Source organism: Sorex fumeus, unplaced genomic scaffold, assembly GCF_029834395.1.
Source record: "Sorex fumeus unplaced genomic scaffold, SorFum_2.1 ptg000007l, whole genome shotgun sequence".
Classification (NCBI taxonomy): Eukaryota; Metazoa; Chordata; class Mammalia; order Eulipotyphla; family Soricidae; genus Sorex; species Sorex fumeus.
In genome coordinates, this window is record NW_026606064.1 from 8518655 (window position 1) to 8540217 (window position 21563).

General features: G+C 50.9%; 1 protein-coding gene across 3 annotated transcripts; it reads right to left on the reverse strand.

The window, feature by feature from the left end:
• Positions 1-711: 711 nt before the first annotated feature.
• Positions 712-16438, reverse strand: DDB2 (damage specific DNA binding protein 2). Of its 3 annotated transcripts, none has more exons than XM_056134216.1 (10): positions 16176-16438; positions 13981-14108; positions 12754-12945; positions 5159-5304; positions 3462-3561; positions 3199-3376; positions 2570-2712; positions 1362-1526; positions 1168-1213; positions 712-894 (listed from the first exon to the last, which is right to left on the reverse strand). In XM_056134216.1, exons 1-10 carry the CDS (start codon positions 16300-16302, stop codon positions 845-847), a joined length of 1275 nt encoding a protein of 424 aa, XP_055990191.1. In that variant the 5' UTR covers positions 16303-16438; the 3' UTR covers positions 712-844. The 3 variants fall into 3 exon arrangements, 2 of the variants coding, with proteins under 2 accessions (XP_055990191.1, XP_055990204.1); XR_008795076.1 differs by having other exon boundaries at positions 802-894; positions 1362-1608; XM_056134229.1 differs by lacking the exons at positions 712-894; positions 1168-1213 and having other exon boundaries at positions 1286-1608.
• Between the last annotated feature and the right edge of the window lie 5125 nt (positions 16439-21563).

The window sequence follows — 21563 nt, forward strand, 5'->3', positions numbered from 1 at the left end:
CATGGAAGTGCCCTTGGTCTCAGCTGGGCTGGGGTTTCTGGTGGACGCAGGCTGTGAGCTGGACAGCTCTGGACAGAAGGCTGGGGCAGCGTCCAGATCATCAAAATTTTGAACTTCTTCCTGCTATTTCTGCGTATTTCTTCCTTTGGGGGCCCAAAGGAGCCTTCAGGTGGGGTCCGTGCTGGAGACCACTCAGAAGCAGCCTGGCTGGGGATGGTTTTATTGGCTTTATCCAGCGTAAGCCCACACCACAACCCACCGCCCCGACGTGCGTTCACAGGAGAGAAGCCCCAGGAAAAGCTCACCACCTCCAGGCCAGACAGAGCAGGGGCCAGAGGGCTGCAGGTGGCCAACTCCAGAGAAGTTCCTGGAGCAAAGTCTAGTGCAGGAACATAGCCCCTGTCCCCCAGTCCCATGCTGTCATGTGCCACCATACCCGTTGCAACCTTAGATGCGGACACCTTTGGCCATTGAACAAGTTGCTGTCTTGGGGCCAGAGAAATAGTAACAGGCTTAAGGTGCTTGCCTTCCATGCCGCTGACCCCCATTTGACCCCTGGCCCCACATATGATTCCCCCAAACATCACCTGATATGGCCATGGAGGCCCCCAAGTCCGTCCAGGGGGATCCCTTGCACGATGGGGCCCAAGCAGCACTGTGTCCTCGAATCCTCACACTGAATGGCCGAACTGCTTGGCCAAGAACCCCAGTGCCGCCTGAGCACTGCCCGGGAGACACACCCCCTCAAAATGCATCCCAGCACCCACAAACAGTTGTGTTCTTCAGGCAGGACTGGTTCTTGCGGGGTGCCAAGCCCGTTTCTGGCCCACTCCATCAATGTCTCTCATTCCTGTGTCCCAACTTCCTTCTGGCTCCAGACGAGAATGTTATAACCTAGGAGGAATGAGAACCGGTCTGACTTCCATTTCCCACTACCAGTGGAGAGCTCCAGGGCACCTAGGACATGCTAAGGACATACCAGGAAACGGGGCCGCAGCCAGACCCTCCCATGGATAGGACAATGTAACAGGACGGGGAGGCCCAGGCCAGAGAGACCACCACGCCCTGCATCTCTCGGGCAAATGTTTGCGGCTAAGCCAAGGTCAGCTGCAAGGGACACCTGGGCAGCAGACTTGGCCCATGTACAATCCAACCCGCTTCACTCACCCATCAGAGAGGCCAGTGTGTCCCCCATGGGATTGAATTCATTGAGCTGCAGAGACAAAGGGGATAAGATGCATCTGAGAAGGGGGTGAAGGTGTTGGCAGAGAGGGGTGCATGCCAGGATTAGTTTTGGGTCATTCTGAGCCCCTAAGCTTGAACCCCTGCTTCCACCATTTATTCATGAGCCCACAACTCACCGAGATGATACCCAAAGATCCTGGGTCACTGAACTGATACAGCATCTTCCCTGAGCTTCCATCAAACACGTCGATGGTCCGTAATTCGGAGGGGGCACAGCTTGTGAAATGAGGGTCGGGGTATCGGCCCACGATGATGAGGTCGTGCCGGGGATGCCAAGTGGCCTAGGAGATTGAGAGGCTGGTCACGGGAGGAGACGCGGATCACTCTTGAGAGGAACGCAGGCGTTTTCTTTGCCACTGACAACTGTTAATGTAATCGCCAACAACTTAATGATGGAGCTAGAGCTAGAACTATGAAACTGAGGATGGTTTCCAGGCAGGCAGCATCTACCACTACGGATGTTTAAAATTATTTTTAATTGCTCTTTGTCCCCTGCAACCCCACCCCCCCACCCCCCGCCCTACCCCACCAGGGATCGAACCCAAGGTCTCATACACCCCAGGTGAGTGCTCTGCCACCTGAAGCTTACTTGTTTTCGATTCCTGGCAGGCCTCCTTAGCCCTCAGGACACCTTCGTGTTTTCTCTCTTGTACTTCCTGAGATCATACCAACTGATACACGTTTTTATTTTTGGTTATGCCAGGCAGTGCTCAGAGCTTACTCCTGGCTCTGCACCCAAGGATCACTCCTGGGCAGGGCTTGGAGGACCATACATGGTGCTGGTGGATTCAACCTGGGTTGGCCACGTGCAAAGCAAGTGCCTTACCTGCCGGACTACGGCTCCAGACCAATCCTTGGTTTTACTGAGAGCTTGGATTAGGGGGCTGGGGAGGGTGCAGGCTTAGCACCCGGGAGACCCAGATTCTACCCCCCACAGTATGTGGTTCCCTTAACAGTGGGCCAGGAATAGCCACTGAGCATGTGTGCTCTAAGCATGATGTGCCCTGCCCCCACAAAATAAAAGCAAAGAAAACCCAGCAAGAAAGGGACTGTGGAAGTGACACCAAGGGGCAGAGCACGCTGGGGGATAAGACCGTGCTGTGCTCGACTGGAGAGCTAGTACAGTGAGTAGGGCTTTCTCCCCAGCAGCACCCACGGTCCCCTGAGCCCCACCAGCAGTGATCCCTGAGCATGCCAGGTGTGGTGCAAAAACCAAAACAAAACCAAAAACTGCTGTGCTAGGGCAGGACAAGAGGAGGGTTTTCAACTTCCGTTCCTGCCCGCTGCCTACCCTGGCCAACTCCACCCACCCCAGGACCCTTACCTTGATGGGCGTGAGGTGCTGGAACCGGCGGTGAGGGTGTGGGATCAGGTTAGGGGGGCAGTCCCACCGGGAGGCTGAGTAGACCCGGAGCTCACTCTTCTGATCCGTGGTCAGGAGCCGGGCGCCATCGGGGCTGAAAGCAGCTGGGAACGTGAGGGAAGAGCCTTGAGCTGAAGGTAGCGGCGACCCTGCCATCTGGCCTTCCCAGCCCTGCAGGGGCGCCCTGGCCTCCAGCTTCTCCACACTGGGTTGAAAGGGTCAAGGGGAGTCTTAGATGGAGCAGAACTACATCCTAGAGACCAGCAGCTGCCGGGGGCCCTTGGTTAAAAAGGTCTAAGAAGGCTGGAGCGATAGTAAGAGTGGGTAAGGCGCTTGCCTTGCACATAGCTGACCCAGGTTTGATCCCCAGCACCCCATATGGCTTCCCTGAGCACTGCCAGAAGTGATTCCTGAGTGCAGAGGGAAGGGTAACCCCTGAACATCACCAGGTGTGCCACCACCCCCAAATACTAATAAAAAAATAAAAAGGTCTAAGAAGTGGGCTGGCAATGTTGTTGGGGTGAAGGTTTGAGTGGGGTAAGAGCCCTGCAGAAGTGGGGTGGGCAGGGGCTGTGGAAGTGGATGCCCACCTGAGTTGACACCCTGGCAATGGGGCAGGGAGCAGAGGAAGCTGGACTTCCCTTTCACCTGGCGCAGGTCCCAGATTTTCACAGTCTGGTCGACGGAGGCCGTGGCCAGGACCCAGTCACAGCAGGGGTTCAGGGCCACGTGGGACACTTTCTTTTTATGCATTTTCAGATTCCAGAGCTGCAGAGAAGAGCGTGATTCTGGCTGGCCACAGAGTCGGGGAGCAGGGAGGGACAGTCGGAGGCATGGGCTCGGGGGGACGTACCTCCTTGCCATCCGTAGTCAGCAGGCTCACGTTCCCCATGTTGTCCCCTGTGACCACCACGTGGCTTCGGGCGGATACGTCCAGGCTGCAAAACCAGACGCTGGAGGAACAGAGTGAGCTGTGGGAAGAGTCTCCAGGACTGGGGATACCCCCTTTTGGGCCACAGCCCCAGGGCCTGAGGCCCAGTCATGATGCGTGAGCTCTGTGCCCTGCTGCAGACCCGCAGCGAGGTGCAGATTAGTGTGCCATGTGGACAGAGGACAGGAGTGACGGGGCCCTAAGTTTCCCCAGTTGCTGGTGGTCTAGGATCCTCAGCTCTGACAGTCCCCGCAATGGCCAAGCCCAGAAACGCACAAGGCAGTTCCACGGGGGAGCGCAGCACGGAGGCCGGGGGTTCTGTGGGAGGCTCCTTTATAGCTCTCCTGGGTCACTGAACTGATACAGCATCTTCCCTTGTAGTTTTGCTACACTTTGGCCAAGCCAGAACACAGGGGAAGCCCATGGCCCAGCGCCTGTCAGGAAGAAGCTTCTGCCTTCTTCTGAGCGCCTGGGTAATGGTAAGCTTGACGCCCCTCCCCCTGCCCAGGCTCCAGGTTACTTGAGGTCAGAGGAATCAAAGCTATTATCTGGGGGCTTCCCCCTGCTCCCCAGACAGGATCGTGCAGGTCCCTGGCACACGAGGTCTCTGTGACCAGCACAGGAGGGAGGGTGGGCAGGTTCCTTGAGGCAGCGGGAGCCAAGTCCGCCCAGTCACCTGGACTGCTGCTCACGCGCTTCTCACCCATCAGGCAGCCCAGATCACACCAGGGGATGGTTGGGCCTCCCCACCCGTTCCTCGAGGCGCCCAGGTGAGAAATCAGAGGCACAAGCTTTTCATGCTTTCTCCAGTCACTTGCTCTTAGGGCATCTGAAGTGCATTATGGGTCTGATTTTATCCCTTTTGGCTTTCATCACAGGACTGGTCACACCCCAGTGAATGCAGGCAACAAGATTGCAACTTCCTACCTTCCCCGCATGCGGACGCCATGCTAGCCTGTCCACTGAGATTGGGGATCTGGTCTGCTGAAGAAAGCGGTCGCCAAAGAGCAGAAACCCTTCCTTCAGTCTGAACAGCTGAGGTTCTAAAACACCCCCTGAGGCCATAACCCATTTGGACCATAATAAGAACTGGGTAAGAAAGAACAGGAACTGTGTGGTGGAAAGACAGGTCCGTGATTAAGGAGCCTGCCTTGCATACTGCAGACTGGTTTAATCTGGTGCTACATGGTCCCCCAAGCACTGCCCCCAGGGGCAAACAGGGAGCACTGTGCACTGAGTACCACAGTGTGGCCTAAACTTTCTCCATCCCCCCCAAAAAGGGAAGTGTAGAAAGTGACAGCTTCTGTAGCTTCCCTGTGCCAGGTGTGGGTAAAAGAAATGACGCCTGGGCTGAATGGGCTGAGTGCCTGCTTTGCACACGGGCGCCCCAGTTTCAACCACATGGTCCTCTGGGCTATGCCAGGTGCCACCCCATAGCACAGAGCCAGGAATAGGCCGTGGGTTACTGCCAGATGACGTGTGGAGGAAAGGGAAGAAGGAGGGAGGGAGGGAGGGAGGGAGGGAAGGAGGGAGGGGAGGGAGGAAAAAAATGAGATCTGTACTCTCTTACCAGAATGACCCTAAGGCCCTGAAGTCCATTCTGCTCCCAAACTACTCACTTGCAGGAGCTGGAGCTGGTAAAAACGCGGATCGTGTTGCCTTTAAAGTCTTGCAGCCTGGTTGTTCCCTCCATGGAGGAGGTGAACAGCTGGTTGTGGTTGAGAGGGTTAAACTTCATCCCAGTGATACTCCCTCCAGCGCCAATCTAACAGGAGGAAGAAGCCAGTGAGAGTTGAGGGGCTGCCATCAAGAGATGAAGCTGGGGGCATGGAGTGATAGCACAGCCGACAGGGCATTTGCCTTGCACGCAGCTGACCCAGGTTCGATTCTCAGCATCCCAAATCGTCCCCCGAGCACTGCCAGGAATAATTTCTGAGTGCAGAGCCAGTAGTGACCATTGAGCACCGCCGTGTGTGACCCAAAGAAGAGATGAAGCTGGATACCAACACAAACCCTAGAGAGGAAGGCCGGCCAGCTGGGGCCAGGGCAGCTGAGGGTCTAAAATCCAGAATGCATTCCACAGCACTTTATCTCTCTCTCTCTCTCTCTCTCTCTCTCTTTTTATTTATTTTTTTGCTTTTTGGGTCACACACAGCAATGCACAGGGGTTACTTCTGGCTCATGCACTCATGAATTACTCCTGGCAATGCTCGGGGAACTATATGGGATGCTGGGAATCAAACCCGGGTCAACTGCGTGCAAGGCAAACACCTTACCTGCTGTGCTATGGCTTCAGCCCCAGTACTTTATCTCTTAAGGTCTTGATTTAATTTAAAGTATTTATGTATGAACTGGAGACACTTGCCTTGCATATGGTGATCCTGGGTTAAATCCCCAGCACCACATATGGTCTCCCAAGCACTGCCAAGAATGATCCCTGAGCACAGAGCAAGGAGCAGACCCTGAGTACTGCCTGTGTGGCCCACGCCTCACCCCCTCCAAATTAATATGAATATATTTACTGGAGAGACAGTGTTGGGAAACAGAATCCAGAATGCTGGAGTCCAGATAATGGAATGCTGCCCTGGAATGCTAATCCCAGCAGGAGGGTCCTGTCTACTCTATCTCTGTTCCCCCTCCTGGAAGAATTTCCCCTTAAGAACGCCCATTACATTTATGTTTACCCCGATAAACTAAGGCCCTCGGATATAAAATTAGTCTAACCCAGATAAGATGGAGACTGTTAGGCGCCTGACCAAACAACATTGTTCTTCTCCTTTTAATGATTATTGGTTCTAAGCAATACACAGTGTTCAAGGAGGAGAGTCGGAGCTCGCAGTCCCGAAGGCTGTGAGCCCCTGATTCCATGCTTTTCCCTTCTTATTTCTGTTTCTTTCCTTAATCTTCACGGTGTCCCAGCTTCAGGACTGTTCTCCCAAGGCTGGTCCTAGCAAGACAGTATAGCACGTAGGACATTTGCCTTGCACGCTGCCAACTTGGGTTCAATTCCCAGAACCCCATATGGTCCCCTGAGCATCACCAAGTGTGATCCCTGAGTGTAGAGCCAAGAGTAAGCCCTGAGCACAGCTGGAAGTGGACCAAAAATAGCAGAAGAGAGTATTTACTGATTTATTTTACTCTTGTTTTTGTCTCTGGGGCACACCCAGCAATGCTTAGGGCTTACTCCTGGCCCCACTAGATGTGACCCTTGGGCATAAAACCAGGAGTAAGCCCTGAGCATGATGGATGTGTCCCCAAAACAAAAATAATAAAAATAGACAAAGGACCCACACGGCAGAGTCTGGCAAACTCCCCGTGGCGTACCCAATATGCCAAATACCTGTAACAATGAAGGGTCTCATTCTCCTAACTCTGAAAGAGCCTTGAATATGGCACCTTCTAAAAAAAATCTCAGGGCTAGGATGAAGAGACGTTACTGGGTCCTGCTCGAGGCAATAACAGGATGGTTGTGATTGTGAGACAAAGGATTAGAATAGACATTTTTTCCATAGAAGATAAACAAATGATCAGGAGCACATGAAAAGATCAATATCAGCATGCTCAAAATCATTAGGGAAAAGCAAAATCAAAACAAGGAGACTGGGACGGAAGGACAGTTCACTCTGCACGCAGGAGGGCATATCATCTCTGACATTGCACAGTTCCCTAAACACTGCTGGAAGGATCCCAGCACCTAGTTGGGAGTAGCCCCTGGGCACCAAAATGTTTTGTTCATTTACTTTTGGGCCACACCCGGCAGTGCTCAGGCTTACTCCTGGCTCTGCACTCAGGTTATCAGTCCTAGCAGGGTTGGGGGACCACATGGGGTGCTTGGAGACTGAACCTAGGTTAGCCAAATGCGTGGCAAGCGCCCTACCTGCTGCACTCTCTCTCCAGTCACAGAAATAATACTTAGTCCACAATGAGATAAAATTTATACCCACTGGGATGACTATAATAAAAACTGGGCAAGTGCTGGAAAATTAAAACCCTCCTACATTTCTGGTGGGGTTGTAAAATAGCAATAGCACACTCATTTTTAGTTTTGTTTTGGTTTGGGGACCACACCCAGTGTGTGTGAGGGGGAGAGGGTTTTGGGTCACACCCTGCAGTGCTCAGGGATCATTCCTGTCCCTGTGCTTGGGGGTGGGGGGGTGGGGTGGCATCTGCATTACTGGAACCAGGTTGGCTGCACATGCGGCAAACTGCTTTACCCCACATGATCCCCAAAGCTCCTCCTCTTCTCTGTTCTCGCCCTCACTTCTCTGCCCTCCCCACTCCTGGGGCCTGGACTCAGTTTGCTGATACCAGTCCACGCCCTCCGGCCTCTGGAACCCCTTCTGGGGCCGCTGCATCACCCCCTTCTTTGCACCCACTGACCGTGCAGACCAGTGACTTTCTGGGTGAACCATGGAGGAAGGAGGGGAAGATGGAGATGAGGGAGAGAATGAGCCAAAATGACAATCAATCTTCAACTCCCCATAGACCAGACAAAGGGATAAAATATCAAAGATATAAGGCGAACACCCATACACCCGTATGGACACATATATGCATTATATGTATATTTTGGTGGATACATCTGGTGTTGCTCAAGGGTCACTCCAGGTCGTGTGCAGGGCAGAGGCCTGAACCCAGGGCTCTCAGGTGCAAAGCCTGCGCGCCAGCCCTTCTCCCTCACCCTTCAAGCAGTACATTTCATGTCATAAGCTCTTATCAGGATTTTTTGTTGGGGCATGCAAGGCCCTACCAGCTGTACTATCCTATACTATCCCCCCCCCCCATCTTATCACAATTTCTTGTTTTGGGGTCAACTTGGTAATGCTTAAGGTAATGCTTAGGTGTGGCCCAAAAACAAAAACCACATGCAGGCTGGAGCATCCCATATGGTCCCCTGAGCACCGCCAGGAGTAATTCCCGAGTGCAGAGTCAGGAATAACTCCTGTGCATTGCTGGGTGTGACCCAAAAAGCAAAAAAACAAAAACACAAACAAAAAAACTACCACAAGCCTAATGCCTAAGAGTTATATTCATGATAGTAAAAGGTGGAAACAATCTGGAGCAATAGTACAGTGGGTAAGGCGCCACCTGCCTTGTAAGCAACCAATCCAAGTTCGATCCCCGGCATCCCACATGGTCCTCTGAGCACCGCCAGGAGTGATCCTTGATAACAAAGCCAGGAATAATCCCTGAACACTGTTAAGTGTGACCCAAGCACCACCACCTTCCAAAATAAAGGAAAGGAAGAATTTTTTTTTTTTGAGAGAAGAGCTCATACCCAGCAGTCCTCAGGGCTTAACTCTTGGTTCTGTGCTCAGGGATCACTCCTAGTGGTTAGTGACGCGTGGGGGACCCTATGTGGTGCCACAGATCAAACCCAGGTTGGTACATGCAAGGCCAAACACTTTACCTGATGTACTCTGTCTAGCCCCAAGAAATCTTCTATAAAGTATCACTGTCATTGTATCACTGTCATCCCGTTGATCTTCCACTTACTCGAGTGGGCGCCAGTAACATCTCTATTCTTCCCAGCCTGAGACTTTCTCAGCCTCTTCTTACTTGTCTTTTCCCAATGATTGGAGGCTCTTTCAGGGTCAGGGGAATGAGATCTATTGTCATTACTGTATTTGGCATATCGAATACGCCATGGGGAGCTTGCCAGGCTCTGCCCATGCGGGCGGGATACTCTTGGTAGCCTGCCGGGGTCTGAGAGGCATAAATGGGTAGGAAGTGTCTTATAATGCTCCGGAAAGTGGCCTGGAGCGCTTTTCTTTAAAGTAGCACTGTAGCACTGTCTGTAGCACTGTCCTCCCTTTGTTCATCTATTTGTTTGAGCGGACACCAGTAACGTCTCCATTGTGAGACTTCTTGTTACTGTTTTTGGCATACCGAATACATCACAGGTAGCTTGCCAGGCTTTGCTGTGTGGATGGAATATTCTCGGTAGCTTGCCAGGCTTTAAAGTAGTGAAAGAGGAGCTGGAGTGATAGCACAGCGGGTAGGGCATTTGCCTTGTACAAGGCCGACCCACATTTAATTCCCAGCATCCCATATGGTCCCCTGAGCTCCGCCAGGAGTAATTCCTGAGTGCATGAGCCAGGAGTAACCCCTCTGCATCGCCAGGTGTGACCCAAAAAGCAAAACAATAAAAAATTTTAAAAAAATAAAGTAAAGGTAAAGGTAAAGGTAAAGGCCCTCCCGTTGATCGTCGATTTGCTCGAGCGGGCCCAGTAACGTCTCCATTGGAGACTTTGTTGTTACTGTGTCTGGCATATTGAATACTCTCGGTAGCTTGCCGGGCTCTTCGAGAGGGGCGGAGGAATCGAACTCCGGTCGGCCGTGTTGGCCGCTTGTAAGGCGAACGCCCTACCCGCTGTGCTATCACTCCAGCAAAAAAAAATAAAGTAGTGAAAGAAAAATAAAACTGAGAGCCCAGAATTCTATATGCTGCAAAAGTATCTCCCAAATAAATAACAGAAAAACAAAGACCTTTTCAAAGTGGAAAAAATGCATCGCCAACCAACCTCCATAATAAAAAAAATGTTAAAGGAATTTCTTCAGGCAGAAGGAAAATGTTACCAAAGGAAATCTAGATCACTTAATGTAATGAAAAGCATATTAAGTTTATAAATATGGCATGTATTACAGACTGTTATTCAGCCTCAAAAGGAAGGAAACTCTGACTCTTGCTACAATATGGACGAGCGCTGAGGATACCAGTTGCATAAAATAAGGCTGTCACAGTCGCAGCAGAAGAAATGCTTTATGATGCCACGAGCAGTCAGAGTAGTCAGTCAGAGAAGCAAAGCGAACAGCGGTTGCCAGGAGCTGGGAAGGAGGGAGGAAAGGGAACAGAGTTTATTTTCGCAAGATGGAAAAGTTCTGAAGAGGAGCTGGAGATTGAGTACAGGGGGGTAGGCCACTTGCCAGATTCCAAGCGTTTGACCTGGGTTCAATCCCTGGGTCTCATATGGTCCCCTGAAACACGCCAGGAGTGATCCCCGAGCACAGAGCCAGGATCAAGCCCTGAGAATCGTCAATGGTGACTCACTGTTCCCCCACACACAATAGAAGTTCTGAAGACTGATCACACGAACTTGAGGCCACTGAACTGTACAGTGAAAAAATGATAAAGGACAGCAAATTTTATGTATGTGTATTTCATCATAATGTCAAACAAAAGTCAGTTCAGGGAGTCAGAGGGAGCTGAGAACAGAATGCACACTTTACCTGTGGGTAGCCCAGGCTCCATCCTTGGCACCACACGGCTTTCCCCAAGCACACTGCCCAGAATGACCCCTGAACACAGAGTGAGGAGCAGGAGCAGCCCCTGAACATTCCCCCACCACGCACACAAATCAGTTCATGGGGCCAGAGAACAGTGGGTAAGATGCTTGCCTTGCATGCGGCTGATCCCACAGGGCCTCTGTAACACTGCCAGGAGTGATTCCTGAGCATAGTCAGGAGTAAGCCCTGAGCACTGCTGATATGGTCCCCCACCAAAAACCAAAACAATCAGTTCATGTGGAAAAATTATTGCAAGCTTCCTCTGGCGGGAGGGGTGGGGGTGGAAATCAGATCCAAGGGCCAGAGAGATAGCTCAATGGTCTGAATGCAGGCTTTGCATGCAGGAGGCCCAGATTCAAGGTTCAATCCCCGGTACTAGTCCCCCAAGCACCTCTGGGGGGGTCTCCTTGAGCACAGAGCTGCCCCTGAGCACTGGCAGGTGGCTGCTGACCCCTGTTCAAGTGAACCCTAGCACCACTAGGTGTGGGTTTTAAAAAAAAAAATGAAAAAGCCAAACCGAAAAGTAAGCCAGTTCAGATATTCATACAGGTGGAAAGTTTAGCAAGGGTGATGAAGCAGGGCACCTCTGGGTGATGGGTGCATCTTTAGACAGAGCCCTTGGTGTAAGCCCTGTGGACAGTCACTAGTGGACACTGGTGAGCAAGAGTGGAAGATGGGAAAATGTGGGGAAGAGCAATCTGGTCAATTCAAGCAGCAAGTGCAAAGACCCAACTGCAAGGCAAGAAACAGCTGGGGCAGCTAAAGCATGGAAGCAGAGGGAGACAGTTTAGGGACCAGGAGATACTCCCCAGGCTGGGACGCATGCTCCTCTGCAGGAAGGAGGCCTGGGTCCCTGAACACAAGTCAGCAGGAGCCCCTGAACACTGCTGGGTGGGCCCCATAACACAGGATGCAAACAGATAGTAGGTAGTACATCCCACGTGATGACTGGCTACGGGAGGATTAGTGTTTTCCTTGTTTTTGTTGTAGGGCCACACCCAGCAATGCTCAGGGCTTACTCCTAGCATGACCACACCACATAGTCATTTGTGTGACCCCCCCCCACCAGGAGACTGGGGTTGGCAGCTTGCAAGGCAAGTGCCTTAGCCCCTCAACTATCTCTCTGGCTCCACCTTCTCATAACTTCTGGAGAGGCATTCAAAAAATATTTGAGAATTGTCACCATTTACTTGTTTGAAAATATACCCCTGGATCACGACCATCCTGTTGTTCATCGATTGCCTCGAGCAGGGCCCAGTAACATCTCATTCGTCCTAGCCCTGAGATTTTTTGAAAAGTGCCATATTCAAGGCTCTTTCAGGATTAGGAGAATGAGACCCATCATTGTTACTGGTATTTGGCATGTTGGGTATGCCACGGGGAATTTGCCAGACTCTGCCGTGTGGGCAGGTTACATTCGGTAACCTGCCGGGTTTGTCCAAAGTAAGAATGAGATTTGCGGCCGCGCGCTTCCAGGTGCTGGGTTTCATAGTCTCTGGATCTTGGCCATTGATGGAATTACACAGCGCCAGGTGGCCAGTTATTGGGTGTGACCCCTGCCTACTGGAAGGCTGGAAGGTGGAGGATCTGGGTGGAGGATGCTCAGCCCTGATCCGAGCAGGCTTGGCGATCTCAGCCCCGGGACCCACATACCCATGGATACTTTTTTTTATTTTTCTCTTTTTGGGTCACACCCAGAGATGCTCAGGGGTTACTCATGACTCTGTACTCAGGAATTACTTCTGGCAGTGTTCGGGGGACCATATAGGACGCCGGGAATCAAACCCAGGTTGGCCACGTGCAAGGCAAATGCCCTATTACTGTACTATGGTTTCGGGCCCATCACTTTTGATCCTAGTCACTTCCCTATTAAGAGATAACTTCTCATTTCTTCACAAACGTTTCTTCAGCACAAAGAATTGCTTACCCCTTTAAGGAAGGTGGGTTTGTTCTTCAGTCGGACATTCCAGAGAAAGATATCTCCTCCTTTGGACCCCACAGCCAGGATGTTGGGGTGAGCTGGGTGCCATGCCAAGGCTGTGGCCCTCCGGTCAAAGGGTGCAGCCCTTTGAAATATCTCGTAAGAAGCCAGAGAGTGCAAAAAGGACTGTTGGAGAGCCTAGCACAAAGAGAATGAAGATGAATTAAAACCCAGTTCTCAGGCCGGAGAGATAGTACAGCAGGTAAGGAGCTTGCCCAGCATGTGGCTGGCCTGGTTCAATTCCTGGCTCCCCAGGAGTGACCCCTGAATACAGCGCTAAGAGGAAGACCTGAGCACCACAGGGTGTGGCCCCAAAACAACAAAAACAAAACAAAAATTATAAAAACCCAGCCCAATTTTAATTAAAACCCAAGTGAAGAAGGCACATGACTTGCAGTTAGAGGCCCTGGGTTCAATCAATCTCTAGCAACACAACAATACATAAATAAAATCTAAAACCCTATCGCCACGGCCAGACTCAGCGGTAAAGCACATTCCTGACTTGCCTGGGTTTGATGCCCAGGACCATCAAGAACGAGGGACAAATAACAATTGCCAGTTCCTGCTTCCTCCATGGAAAGGGCTCTAGGGTCAAGTCTTCCCATCAGAGGAAAACACATTATCTGACTCCAGGCATGAAAAACTACAAAGTACCTGCACTCATCTTGGAAGTCAAGGAGGCAGAAGCTCTCCAGCATAAACCTTCTTCCTGGCCGAGGGACCAGAAGACCAGTCGCTGAGATGGGGTGTGGCGAGACCAACCCCTCAGACAACATGATGAACCAACCCAGCTGTGTAAACACCTTTAGCTCGGGTGATGCTATGAGTGATCACACATTAACGGATTTTCGCAGTCTCTCTGGGCGTCTCTCCGCCCGTGTTTGGTGCTCTCAAACCGCTTCCGCACCCGGGACGGCCATTGCCATGGGCAGACAAAGGAGGAATGAGGACCAAGCTGGTTGGTGATCAGTTGCCCTTTATTCCATGTCTCATCTCTCCCAAACTCTCTCCACAACTCTCTCCCTAACTCGCTCCACAATGCTCTCTCGAACTCTCTCTCCCTCTCGCTCTGCCCACTGCTTTCTAACTCGTTCTGGAACATCCAGGAGGAAAAGAGGGTGGGGAGAAGGGGGCATGCAAAGACTTGAGTCCTACATCCAGGAAAGAGCTCACCTGCTGCACAGCCTGGCCCAGTTTCCGGTGCTGAAGGGCCTTGATGATGCTGTTGCTTGGCAGTGGGGGGACCTGCAGGCTCGCCAAGCCCGCCCAAAGGCAGCCTGAGTCAAACTTCCCGCTGGAACCTGCCCGACAGAACATACACACAGATTTTCCTCTCCTGTCTCAACAGGGCTCTGCTGCGGAGATTCCACAAGTCTTGTTGCTTCTTTGAGCAGAGCCTGGCTGTCTCCTCACCTCCGGGTGGCTTCCCTGCTCTCGCCTTTCAGCCTCATCCAGCACAAGAAACACAAAATCTCAGGGCTGGGGCCATAGCACAGCAACAGGAGGCAGGTCTCTTGCCTTGCACACGGCAACCCAGGTTTGATTCCCGGCATCCCAGCATCCCATATGGTCCCCTGAGCACCATACGGGATGATTCCTGAGTGCAGAGCCAGGAGTAACTCCTAAGCACCGGCCGGGTGTGGCCCCCTCCACCCCCCCCCCCCCAAAAAAAAGAAAGGTTTTTTTTTTTTTGAGGGAATCACACCTCAACCCAAATACTCACCCCAATAGAATGGGTTTTTATTTTTTTTTTCTTTTTTGGGGTCACACCTAGCGATGCTCACGGGTTACTCCTGGCTCTGCACTCAGAAATTACTCCTGGCAGTCCTCAGGGGACCATGTGGGGTACCGGGGATAGAACCCAGATTGGCCGCTTGCAAGGCAAATGCCCTACCCGCTTACACTATCGCTCCGGCCCTAGAATGTTTTTTTCTTTTTGGTTCTGGGGCTACACCTGGCTGTGCTCAAGGGCTCATATGCAGTGCCAGGGATCAACCCAGGCTAGTCGCACAGGCATAAAGTACACTGCTTAACCCTTCCGAGTGTGCCATGAAAAACTGGTGATTGATAGGATTGGGGTTGGCTGATGTTTTAAGAGTCATGTAAATGCATATTAAAATGCGTATTAAAAACTGTTTTAGGACAACCTGGTACACAAGACCATTTGGGGTGGTGGTGGATAGAAGTCTCTTTAGATCCTCTATCAAAATAATGTAAAATAACCGGAGATAGTTAAGGAGGCTGCCTTGCATCTCAGGCACTACAAATAGCCCCAAGCACACCGGGCATAACTCCAGAGCACAGAGACAGGTGAGGCCCCCGAATCCCAAATAAAATGAAAACTGTTAAGTAACACAGAGGTGACCAGTTGTTGGTCCCAAGTCTAAGCTCTTGTGGAAAGAAACAGCATCTGTGTGTGCTGGCACTGGCTCTCCCTTAAATAGGCCACTTTGGAGAAGGAAACCCTCTTACAACAGAAAGAGAATAAAGCAATTGTGGATTGCCAGGATGCCTCTGAAGACCTGATCACTTGACAGCCATCCCTCTCCTGAACAAAAACTTATTAGGGCTGGAGAGACAGCATAGAGAGTAAGAAGCTTGTCTTGCATGTGGATGACCTGGGTTAGATCCCCAGCATCCCATAAGGATCCCAGGGGCCAGAACGATAGTACAGAGGGTAGGGGTGTTTGCCTTGCACATGGCCAACTAGGGTTTAGTCCCCGGCATCCCATATGGTCCCCTGAGCACTGCCAGGAGTAATTCCTAACTGCAGAACCAGAAGTAACCCCTGAGCACCGCTGGATGTAATTCCTGAGTGCAGAGCCAGGAGTAACCCCTAAGTATTGCTGGGTGTGACCCAAAAAGCTAAAAAATAAAAATAAAAAAAAATAAATGCGGGGTTGGGAGTGATCCCTGAGAATAGAGCCAAGAGGAAGCCCTGAATACGGCTGGGTCCAAACACAAAGACAAACAAAACCTACTTTTACCAACAAGCAAGCCGTACTCCCATCTTTCAAGTCCCACCTGAGATTGAAGCCCCAGTAAAGGCGGGAGAATGGGGTTTTCCAAGGAAAAAAAGGAAGGACACTGAGGGCTCTCACAGCTGACACCCAGGCAGGGCACCCACCCTCAGGTGAGCTTGCTTTAAGCTCTCAGTGGCGGAGAAAATTCATCTCGGCTCCTGGCCACCCGGGGTTGGTGGGGGTGGGTGGGATGGGGTGGTCATTAAGCCCAAACTCTCCAGTATTCCAAGCACCTGCAAAACAGGCTGAAGCACCCCCAAATCAAACAGTGCCTTGGGACCCCCATCCCGCCAACCCCCCGCCCCCAGGCGGTGGGGTCCTTGCAGCTGCAGGTGCGGGCAGTACCGGGGCTCTTCAGCCGCCGCTGTTTGGCCTCGGGCTCCGGCTCCCGGGGGCTCCGGCTCCTCTTGCTCGCGGGGCGCACGGCCACCTCGAGGGTCTTCTGCTTTTCGGGGCGTTTCCGGGGAGCCATCGCGGCGGGGCGAGGGTTGGGCAGCGTGTGGCCGGAGGACGAGGCTCGGGCACCCGGGCGGCCGCCGGGCCTCGGGGAGCTGCGCTCTGCCAAGTTCCCGCCAAGCAGGCTCCCGCGGAGCGAATTGGCTCGGAGCGCGGGCACCGCCCCGTCAGGCCGCGCCCCCCTGACGGCGGGGGGCGCGCTCGGCGTGGGGGGGGAGGCCGAAGGGAGCGGGGAGCGCTCGGGAGGTAGGGGGGCTGCTCCGCCCCCGCGGAGAGGATGCGGAGTCTGGGCTCGGCTCTGTCCGTCGAGGGGACCGGGACTTGGCGACGGCGCCTCCGCCCGCGGCCGGCTCGACTCCGCCTGCCGTCTTGCCAGGAAGAAAGATGGCCGCCCGCCCGCGCCCGGCCACCCAACTCGAAGCCTCTCGAGACGTGGCGCCGCCAGGTCCCACGAAGCCGACGGGAGACGAGCTGCCCATCAAGAGCGAGGCCCCGCCTTCTCTGCCTTCTCATTGGTGGCTCTGCCTTCCCGGGCTTGGTGATTGGTGGCTAGGGGCAGTCCCGGAGAGAGGCGCCGAAGGAACTCGCCTCTTCCCTGCGCCCGACCGGGCGGCGCTTGTCACCCACCGTCGGTGTAATCTGTGTCTAGGGCTAACGTATCGCCAGCTCCGTACCGTTCGAGGGTTTTTTGTTTGTTTGTTTGTTTGTTTGTATGTGTGTATGTAAGGGAGTGAAAAGTCTGTAGTTTTTAATTACGATTTTCCCCAAACCTGCCCAGTGACTTCCCAGGGAGCAATCCGCGTGCGACCGAGGTCTAGCAGTCGATCTTGAGCCTAAACATTCCTCCCAAGAATGAAAATATTGAGTAATAAAAGATTGCTCAATATCTAATCAGAGTTAGAAAGTAGAAAAGTTTACTGGACGGTAGAAGAGAAAGAAACATCCCAGTAGGGAAGGAACTTAATGTAGGACTAAGTATAGCTAACATTTTGGGTTGGTAGTTTTGGTAGTTTTTTTTTGTTGTTGTTTTTGTTTTGTTTTTTTGCTTTTTTGGGTCACACCCGAAAATGCTCAGAGGTTACTCCTGGTTCTGCATTCAGGAATTACTTCTGGTGGTGCTCGGGGACCATATGGGATGCTGGGAATTGAACCCAGGTCTACTGAGTGCAAGGCAAACACCCTACCCACTGTACCTCCAGCCCCTGGGGTATTTTGTTTTATGGGGGAAAAATGGGTCTTTGTGTTACTTACCAAACAAAGCATCAGAGGATTCCCATTTGTTTTCCAAAGATGCTATTTAGGGCCCATTTTTGTGGTAGAGATAAGATTAGTAGCTTGTTCTCCCACTTAGGCTGGTGGGGACTGTTTATTTAAGACCTGTTATGTTCTATTTTTCACCATTTGCTCAGGTATTGCATCTTTGTCTTTTTTTGAAAAATATTTTTGGGCCACACCCAGCTATTCTCAGGGGTTTCTCCTGGAATCGCTCTTGGCAGTGTTCAGGGTACCATATGGGATGCCGAGGATCAAATCCTGGTCTGCCATATGCAGGGCATGCACCGTCCTTTTGTAGTATCACTCTGCCCCCACCATCTTTGTCTTTTAGCCCAAGGTCTGGTGCAGAATTTATGGTCTTTGGAAACGGTAAATTTCCCCAGCCTCAGAAAGAGCCCAGGAATTTGCAGAAATATTAAAAATGTAGCTAAAATGCGCAGCTGTCAAGGAGAAACTGAGGCGTCTTCCTTTTCAGACAAATGCCTGGGTCTTTCCACTAGTCTATTCCAATGCCAGATGATTCCAAGTGAGAGAGATGGCCCCCAAAATACATTAATAATGTCTCAAGGAGATTGCAGACAGATAGCAACAGAAAAGTTGCTCAAAATAACTCTGGGAAAGGAATGAATATCCACCCTCAATCCTCAACCACCCAAAAGGAAGAAAACAGCCTCATTCCCCCCCAAAAAAAACTCTGAAAATTAAATACGTTTCTGATAATACCAGCTCAGAGCATTAAAAATGATGACAAGGGGCCAGACCAATAGTAGGGCATTTGCTTTGCCCACAGCAGAGCAGGGTTTGATCCTTGGCACCCCATATAGCCCCAAATTGTCAGAAGATATTCCTGAATGCATAAGACCTGACCACTGCTGGATGTGCCCCCCCAAAAATAAAAAAGTAATGACCACTCCCAAAAAAGACAGGCTAGTGGCTTCTGCTGACCTGTGACTGTGTGTTCAGAGCTATGTCACAAGAGCAAATTGGTCAGCTCCCTTTTTCATCAGAGCAGCCACTGATTTGACCTTAGCTGGGTGCTCAGTTCTGAGTGAGGTATAAGAAAGGAAAGGGTCCTGAGAAAATAGTACAGTGGGTGAGGAGGCACTTTGCCTTGCATGCAGCTGACCTGGATTCAATCCTTGGCATCCCATATGGTCCCCTGAGCACCACCAAGAGTAATTCCTCAGTGCAGAGGCAGGAGTAACCCTTGAACATCACCGGCTATGACCCTAAAACTAAAAATAAAAAAAGAAAAAGGATTAAAAGAAAAAAAAAGAAAAGAAAAGAAAGGATCATGCCCTCAAAAGGTTTATAGCCAATGGCCAGGGACACAGTGCAGAGGGTAAGATGCTTGCCTTGTATGCAGCTAATCCTAATTTGATCCATAGTTGGACCACATTGGTCCCCCAAGTAATGTCTCGACTGATCCCTGAGCACAGAGCCAGATGTAAATTCTGAGCACAACTGAGTGTAGCCCCAAACTCATATAAATAAATTAAAAAAGAAAAAAAATGTTTACAGGCATCAAAGAAGTGTGCAGCAGGTAGGGTACTTGCCTTACATGCAGCCAACCCAGGCTCAATCCCTGGCATCCCATATGGTCCTCTAAGCCTACCAGGCATGATTTCTGAGTGCAGAGCCAGGACTAAGCCCTGAGCACTGTTGGGTGTGCCCCCAAGTAAATAAATCAAAATAAAGCTTTGGTTAAAAAAATAAAAAGATTTACAGCTTGCTGGCTTCAGTGATTGTACAGCAGATAGAGTGTTTACCTTATATGCAGCTGACCTGGGTTCAATCCTCAGTATCCCATATGGTTCTTTGAGCCCACCAGGAGTGTTTCCTGAGTGCAGGGCCGGGAGTAACCCCTGAGCATTGCTAGGTGTGACCCCAAAAGAAAACAAAAACAAACAAACAAACAAAAAGGTTTACAACTTGCTGAGAAAAAAATTATGTTAAATAAATTACAGAATTTAAGGTATCACACAGTTGTCACTGTCCTCCTGTTGTTCATCGATTTGCTTGAGCAGGCCCAGTAACGTCTCCATTGTGAGACTTGTTGTTACTGTGGGTGGCATATCGAATACGTCATGGGTAGCTTGCCAGGCTTTGCCGTGGTCGGGCGGCCTTGCAAGGCAAACGCCCTACCGCTGTGCTATCGCTCCAGCCAGTTACATACTAAATTGTCTATTTGCCAACTAAGACTTCTAGATGCTTTCTCAAAAGAATCAAATGAGGCACATTTAAGACAGAGTCAGGGGAAAGATGGAATTTTCTTGTGATTGGCTTCATCGTGGAAATAATGACTTGTTAGAAATGATTGTGGGGACTAGAGTGGTAGTACAGTGGGTAGGGCGTTTGCCTTGCACATGGCCAATCCAGGTTTGATCCCCGGCATCCCATAATGTCCCCCGAGCACCGCCAGGAGTGATTCCTAAGTGCAGAGCCAGGAGTAACCCCTGAGCATCACTGGGTGTGATGACCCCCCCCCAAAAAAAAATAAAAGCCAAAAAAAAGCAGCCCTTGCTGTGGCAGCTAGCCTACACTATCAGCAAAGTCACAGTTGACTTTTTTGGCATGCTGTTGAAATAAACAATTTACAAAGCATCGGTAGTAGACAAGGCCACTCTGTCACTAAGATAAATCAAGACAAAAATATAATCCCTCTTCTCTGAACTCAGGCAAAAATAAAAAAAAGAACATTGTCCAAACCACAGAAATGACTAAATATCCTAGTATGATTTGAGCCACTATGAAGGGTTGCCACTTTTAGATCAATCATAACTTAAGGTTTTTCCCCCCTACCTTATAGATGTATACATTTTAGATTAGAAAATGACTCCTATTTCCTGACAGTCTTCCATCCAGAGTATAGCCCCACTGCCTTGAACCCTTAGTAACATCATCCAATAAAACTCAAACTCGGCAAGTTCCTTCCCAACACCTTACAAAGATATGCCCCAGTCCCCAAGTACAATTTCTTGCAATGAGCAATATGCCAAAAAAGTCAACTGTGACTGTGTTTCTGATGGCATTGAGGCTAGGGACATTGATATTTATGAGCAGGAGTGAATTTGAAAAGCAGACAGTTAAGCAGATTGAGGATCTCCATAGAGGAAAGGAGGCCAGGGCAAAGGGAAGATTGAATGGCAAGCAAAAGAAATCAAATTTCATTCCTTCTACCAACATTTATCAAAAACCTATTTGGTTGCTGGCACTATTCTAGTCAGAGAGGATGCTGAAATGAAAAACCCTCTTTGTCCCCTGGAGTGTGACTTTTAAAGCCAGAGAGCCCTACATCTGCAATAGAGGGTGATAAGCGTGGCAAGAAAGCTTTGAATTCAGGTAGGATGGGCAGGGAAGGACTGCTTTAACTCAGCTCCTAGAGGTTAAGTAAAGAGACACAATGCCAAGGAAGTCAAAGTGATTTAGGGTGACACTGAGGTTAAATTGTGAGAGATTGAAGGAAAGAGGTTGGGGTCAGGTGGAGAGGGATGAGGAAGTGGAGAGGAAGCAAGAGTGAGCCCTGACAGGTTTATGAGAGAGGAAAGGTCCTAACATGACAGGTTTGCCCAGAATCCAATTTTGGAATCCGGGAGTTTCTTCTGTGAGTTAAACACTCTCCACACACACATTCATAGGTGCGTGAGCGGGCATGTACACATGTTTGCACACACACACACACACACACACACACACACACACGTGAGCTGTGGCAAGCCAGCCACCCTCTCGTGCCCCATGAAATGCTGCATTCACACTGCTTCAGGCAGCTTTCCCCTGCACTTTGCTTTTGCTCGCCTGTTTTTTTTTAACCACAAAACATGGGGCTGGAGAGATAGCACAGTGGGTAGGGCATTTGCCTTGCACACGGCCGACCCGGGTTCAATTCCCAGCATCCCATATGGTCCCCTGAGCACCGCCAGGAGTAAGTCCTGAATGCAGAGCCAGGAGTAACCCCTGTGCATCGCCGGGTGTGACCCAAAAAGAAAAAAAAACAATAAA